Source organism: Cavia porcellus, unplaced genomic scaffold (assembly GCF_034190915.1).
Source record: "Cavia porcellus strain 051 isolate PalLab524CR breed Dunkin Hartley unplaced genomic scaffold, mCavPor4.1 scaffold_21, whole genome shotgun sequence".
Classification (NCBI taxonomy): Eukaryota; Metazoa; Chordata; class Mammalia; order Rodentia; family Caviidae; genus Cavia; species Cavia porcellus.
This window is the reverse complement of record NW_026947504.1, coordinates 20,667,002-20,673,737: the sequence shown is the minus strand read 5'-3', so window position 1 is coordinate 20,673,737 and position 6,736 is coordinate 20,667,002. Positions and strand designations below refer to the sequence as shown.

General features: G+C 41.6%; 1 protein-coding gene across 1 annotated transcript in view; it reads right to left on the bottom strand.

The window, feature by feature from the left end:
* Window positions 1–2,067: 2,067 nt before the first annotated feature.
* Fbn2 (fibrillin 2) overlaps window positions 2,068–6,736 on the bottom strand; it is a 224,999-nt gene continuing 220,330 nt past the window's right edge. Inside the window, 2 exon segments of the mRNA XM_063232411.1 lie at window positions 2,068–3,972; window positions 5,568–5,739. Of these exon segments, the coding sequence (XP_063088481.1) occupies window positions 3,598–3,972; window positions 5,568–5,739 (547 nt within the window). The 3' untranslated portion in view covers window positions 2,068–3,597.

Here is a 6,736-nt window from a genome sequence, read left to right as displayed (position 1 = left end):
ACAAGTGAGCAGTAAGATGAAAAGTTATTACACAGGATGAAAACTTTAAAGGCTCAAAATCTAAAGGAAGACCATGCTTACTAATACACGTAGTCACTTGGATTTGATTTATATGTCTGGGCTTACATTACTTTATTCTTTTGCAGGTTTTCTATAACTTAGCCAAGGTAATTTCCGAGACAAATGTGAAGTTAATGGGAATGACAACACAGTACAGAAAATGTCATTAACAGGGAGTTATCAGAGAGACATAAATCACGGTTGTCAGCGCGTACAATGAGCGCGCTGAAATTCAGCTACCACAGAGCCTCCTGCAAAGTGCTTTGTTCGGGTCCACTCTTCCTGCCCTCGCCACTGACCACTTACCATGTGATATAATGTTTATTTTTAAATGTCAATATTAACAGTGCACCAAAAATAATTAAAACTGCGAATATTTAAACTCAAAACATTTGAATGTCAACTTTAAAATGTGCACAGGTATCTCTGCGCTTACAGTTTCTTTAGGGCCCGCTAACAAACACCAGAATGAGTGTTTCTGTAGACACACAGAAATGGACACGCCAACACCTCCAAGGCATCCCAGGGATCTGGAACAGAAATGGTTCGGACCTCCCTGCTCTTTCCTGTTAAACTCACAGTGCCAGAGACCTCCTCAGACTAGTTGTTTGAAAATTTTTAAAAATTATAAACATTAGCACAAGTGAGTTCGACATAATGGGTCTTTGACATTTTCATACACACATATCTGATGCACTGATCTACTGATCTGCCCTATTATCCTCTTTTGCCCACAATCATTCCCTTCCTTTTCCCTACTAATCCTCTTCTACTTTCACGTATTTACTTTTTGGATTCTACATGAGAATACACGTGCCACTTGTCTGAGTCTGGTTTATTTTGCTTTAACATGATATCATGTACAAATAACAATTTTATTTTTTATAGCCAAGTAATACTCCATTGTATATATACCACATTTTTTATAAATTCATCTATCAATCTGTTGAGCACCTATGCTGATTCCCTGCCTTGACAATCAGTGCCATGATAAAACACAGGTGTGTGGGAATCTGCAAAAAACTTTTTGAAGAGGTCATTTCCTTCTACACAATCTAATAGTCTAATAGCTTTTTATCTTCTGTGTAAAGCTCCCTGTGGCACAGATCTTCCAACTTTTTCATGAAAAATTTACAGCTGAATTCTAAAGGGCGTTGTTGTTCAAAGTTGGAATCAAATTTGGTTCAGGTAATTTCATATTACAATATTCATGCTGTACCAATAATAGATGCCAGATGAAACTGAATATGCATGTTAAGTTTTAAAGGATTCCCTGAGGCAAATACTATTCTTATTCATGGAGCTAATTTCTGATTGGCAAAGAACAGCATTAAGATCAGTCATAATATTTCCTTGTTTTCTCATTGCATGAACACATTAAGCACATAAATTCTTAAGCCATATATTGAATTAGCTTGTAAGACCTGGAAACATTTTTGTGTTCATTTTCAGCAATGTATCAAAAGACAGCGCATGTTAAATCACTTGTTAATCTTCACCATTCCTCCACTGAGCAAAGCCTGTAGCATTGCAAGAAGTAAGTTTCTATAATTTTGGTAAAGAGGCCGTTTGGCCAGGGATATGGTTGTTACTACTTTTGCTTTTTTTAAAAAATTCAGTATTGAAAATTTCTAGCTTTGAGAAAGAAGGCTCTCTGAAAAGACGTTTTGCTTCTTCATGGCAGCTTCAAGGTGCTTTAACAGAACTGCACTCAAACTCTACCCACGGAAGAAGTGCAGAAACTGTGATCACTAGGAAGATGGGTCCAAAGAGGCTGATGCTGTGTGGACATGAACACTTCATTGTGTCATTACGTCCTTCTACTTGACTGTAACTTGCAATTCTAGTCATCAGTTGAACACTGTTCACTTTTACATATTCAACGTTACTGTCCTGATAATATGCTTAGCTGGCTGTCCTTTAATACAGGTCCCTATAAACAAAGCCACCTGCTTGCCCACAAACGCAACAAGGGTTGTCATCCCAGAAAACTCGGAGCCAGAAAACTACCCCAAAATAAGCTTTATTGCAAGAAAAGTGTCATATTTCATACACAGAACTACAAAAACAAAACCAAATACCGTAAGATTTTCCTTACAAACACTTGATTACAAATGTACAGTCTTTCTTTTAGTTATTAAGAAACAAAAAGAGTCAAAAAACCCGAAACACTGGATATAACTGGTTACTAATCTTTGGTCAACAGAGGTGTGAGAGGAAGAACAGGGAGCCTGGGCGTTCTTTGGCCATTTCACATATGAGGTTTGGTCACCAGTCAAAGGACAGGTTCTCGGATAAAGAAACATGGAGACATATTTTTATTAGCACCTCCTGGTACAATATCTTTATAAATGACTAAAGCAAACTAAACATCAATTCATTGTACAAACATCTTTCATACACATTAAGCTATGATAAAATGAGGCATATGGTGTATAACTACAGTATTAATGAAAATTCTAAAAAAATGGATTTAAAAAAAACAACAACATATATTCCTTGGCTGCACTGCATGATTTGTTTGCACATATGGCAATCCTGAAATAGCTTGAACATAATAAATGCACCATTAATCTAAGACAGCACCAAACGCTACAGACCGCCAGGTGTTCCCACGCACAGGAACGGCGTGTCTTCAGCTGCCGATGGGACCACGAGTGCGCTGCGCACCCTGGGGAGCTAATGAGGTGTTGTGGGTAGCACGTGTGGTTCCTTGAGGTTACGAGAAGGAAATACAGTACAGTCTGGCCTGCAATGCTAACGGTCTCACAAGCAGTCAAGGTATTTTGCTACAGTGGTTGTGTTCATCTTCCCTTGCCTGGTTGGTGTAGCTGGTGATGTGAGATACTGTCACGATGAGCTGCTCTGGCTTTGATCTCCTTTACACAGGATCTAACAGCACCCATGTCTTACTGATTATACTGCCCATTCAGCTCTCTGAGGCTTTTTTAAAAATCATCAGGTGTGTACCAGTTGGACAACTGGCCGAAAACCAAAGGAAACATCTCTTGAATCTACTGAATTTTTAAAAAAGCACCTCTGAAAGAAATAGCTCAAATTTATAAATCTAAAGAAAAACAAGCGAGTTTCCCTTTTTGTTTACATAGTTTGTTCATTTCTCCATATATTACTGCATTAAAATAAATAAACATCTATATTTTTTTAATTAGCAACTATAGCAAAATACCCAAAGTGTTACAGACTGCTAACAGGAAAAAAAGCTCACATTATTTTTGTGCATTTAGTGCCATATGCTGATCTCTTGAACATTTAGGTTTCTTTTTTTAATACATTTTAAAATGAAGTTATATAAAAAAAATACAGTAACCACGGTTGCCTTTGTACTCAAATCTTTGGCCGTACTAGAGTCTACGTTATCCCCTCCCTGTGAGGGTCAACGCTCCAAAGTCTGAGACAGGAAGCAAAGAAACAAATGTCATTTGTTTTCCCCCTTTAAAGTTAGTCTGTGACTTCCGAAGCTTCTCAAGGCTGGCTGCGCTGGGAGCTGAGCCTAGAACCAAGTCTGCGGATGGACGGTTAATAGAGCTGGATCTGCAGCCGCATTCTGAGCGCCTCCCCGAGCTCTCCCACGAGGTAGTCGTCCTCCTTGCTCTCTTCCAGTTTCCTCAGCTCCTTCTTCCTGTACAGAGGGACGCTGGTGATTTCCAGTGTGTACGTGCCGGGCAGGGGCTTCCTCTTGGCGGTGTGCAGGTAGCTGAGCCCATTCCTCTGGTGGATGCGGAAGACGCCGTCATCGTTGCCTTGGGAGATGACGTAGCGAACGTGGTTGTTAAGGGGCTCGATGGCGGGCATGAGCTCCAGGATGTGCTCCTCAGAGCCCAGGCCAGAGAGGTTGAACTTCATGTTGACCGGGCTGTCCATGTCCACACTCTCCAGGCTGACCTGTTCCACCTAGGAAAAGAGCAGGGAGCCATTTGGAAAGAGTGTCAAGCCCAGTGACAGGTGGCGGCTTCCCACTCTCCCTTCCTGCACCAGCAGCAGAGGCTGTGAAAGCGATCATTGTGGGTTCCTGACAGCCGGGGGAAGGCTTTTCAGTAGAAGAGGCCCTGTAAATCTTTATGACTTCACACTCAGCCTCGACAAACTCATTAAAGTTACCAGATGGGATACTCCAAAAAGCATTTGCATTTCAAATGCTCTCATGAGTTTATGGAATAGCATGCTTAATATTTTTTAAATGACAGTTCAGGAAATAACTGTAACTTTGTTTTTCCTTCAAAATGAGAAGTGTTGCTGCTGTCCAACAGCAGGACTGGCACCCAGAGGAATCTTCATGCTCAAGGCTCAAGGCTCAGCTCTGGCTGTGAGGCCCTTGGATGAGGAGTTTAGAGTGAACCACTGGTGCTATGGCAGCGGGAGGGATCTGCAGAACCCTCGGGCTGCAGCCTGAGTCAGCTTCGATAAAAGCCAGTGGGCCAGGGCCAGCATAATTCAGTCTGATTTGGACAGTGGGATGGGAAGTGAAGAATGGTGCTTAGGACAGGCAAAAATGCAAGTGTTTGGACTGGGGACTTGTTCAGGGAGGACGAGGCCAGTGGGGCTCAGTAGCACCCATCGGTGTTCGGGGTGAACTATATTCTAAGACCATGATGGGAAGGTTATATAAGCAGAATATCTAGATTTGTAGTTTTGGTGATTTGATGAATAATTCAGTGGTCATACTCAAACCTCTGTTTGATACTTAAGTCTACTTACGTTACATGTAACACTGATTTAAATAGCATCACAGAGTTCTTGGCTAAAGAAGATAAATTTTTGAGCCCAAGAACTTTGAAATAAGTTGCCAGTTCACGCAGCCAGTCAACTGTTGACTGGATTTTGTGGTGGGATAGTTTCTCAATAACATTAACTGAAGACTGGAGAGTGAAGATTCCCGCTGCTGCGGGTCCTTACGGAAATCATCCACATCTTAAGATACAGCGTGTTAATCACTGACACGGGATGAACGCATGTGATGTATGTGTCAGGCATTGTGCCAGGCATCTCCCATGTTCAGACTCAAGGGTTCCACAAAACTTCACAGGTGAAGTCGTTTTATTCTCAATGTATGTAAAGCAATTGAGATTGAGAGAGGTAACATGCTCTCCAGAACACAGCCTTTGCTAACAATGTAACAATGTAAGATCTAGTCAGCTTATCTACTAAAAATTAAAGTTGGCCTGCTGTGTTACATATATACAAAACAGAGTTGGAAAAAAATTCCAAATAATTTCATTTGTTTGAATCATTTCAAAATATTTGTTTCCTAAACAGATACTTTCTACCTTTTGACATACATAAACCAAAGAAAATGATCTTTCCCTTGATCTCTGGAATGTCAGTTCAACTAGTTTTAATTTACTTCTCTTGATGATGCCAGTACATTAGTTTATCCATGAAACTGTCAGATAGCTTAGTTACTCTGAGCTCGAAACCATGCAAACTGTATTGTTTGTAAGATTCCGGGGAGACCTACTGAGTGGTGGGATGGAGAGAGATCTACTCACAGCAGCGGGCTCTGGGTCATCAACGCTCCTCTTCTGCCTGCTCTCTTTCTTGGAGTAGCCGTTGATTTTGCACTCATAGCAGGCTTCTGGGGACAAAGCATTCTCCTCATCCACCTCTGTGTCCAGCGACAGGTACTGCCCTTTGTTGAATCCCATTCCAGAGACACAGTGGCTATTGATAAGAAGCAGAGTATTTTAAACATTATCTTCAGCTTGGACAACAGTTCCCCAGTAGACCAAAGATTTTTCAGACACATGGAACCAGCAACACAAAGTAGCTCCCAACCTTAAAAACCTAATTGTCTTCAGAAGTGTTTTCTTCAATATTCGGATCATGATTATTTTCCTTTGTTTTACAACAGCAAAATTCCTCTCAGGTTGAGCTTTGAGCTTCCTCAATGTTCAGTCCTACTCTGATAAAGCCCTCGGGGCTGTTTACCCAAGCAGGTCAAAGCAGGTATGAATTTTCAGAGAAAGCTAAAGAAGTCCCTTGAGCCAGAAGCCTGTGTTTGCTGCTGGGAAGGAAGTTTCATGTTAGAATCGTAATTCAGAGTTCAGAACTGACTATCACCTATGTGTAGGTCAAGACTTTTTGGTGGGATTTTTTTTTTTTTTTTTTTTTATCAGTACTGGGGATCAAACTCAACTGCCTGCTTGCAAGGCAGGTGCTTATGCTGCTGAGCTAAATCCCCAGCCCCAGGTCAAGACTTTTTTTACAAAGTACTATCCTCTACTACTATTGGGCAGATTGGCCCATGTTGCTCAGTGTGTTCCTCATCCACTGCTCCGACTGAGGAAGTGGACCCTGACTCCTAAGTGCACAACATCTGTGTTGCAGATCTCTGCTGTGCTGATGGACAGATACAGGGACCAGCAGACTGTCACACTTGAGAAAGTGCAGGTAGCCAAAGGGGAGCCAGGCTGGAGGAGATGGGCCATCCTGAGCACTGCCATGCAAACTAGAAACCATGTTAAAACACAGGCACAAAGAAGGAGTCAGAGTATATACAAGAATCTGGGAAAGGGGTCATTCCCACATCTGCCTCTCAGCCCGGGTATCTGTGGCAATTTTACTTGTGAGCTGTGGATTTTAGCCAAAAAGCTGAGAAGTGAAGGCACTGCATTTTAAACACCCACTTATTTCTGGCCTTGGGTCTGACTTAATCAAT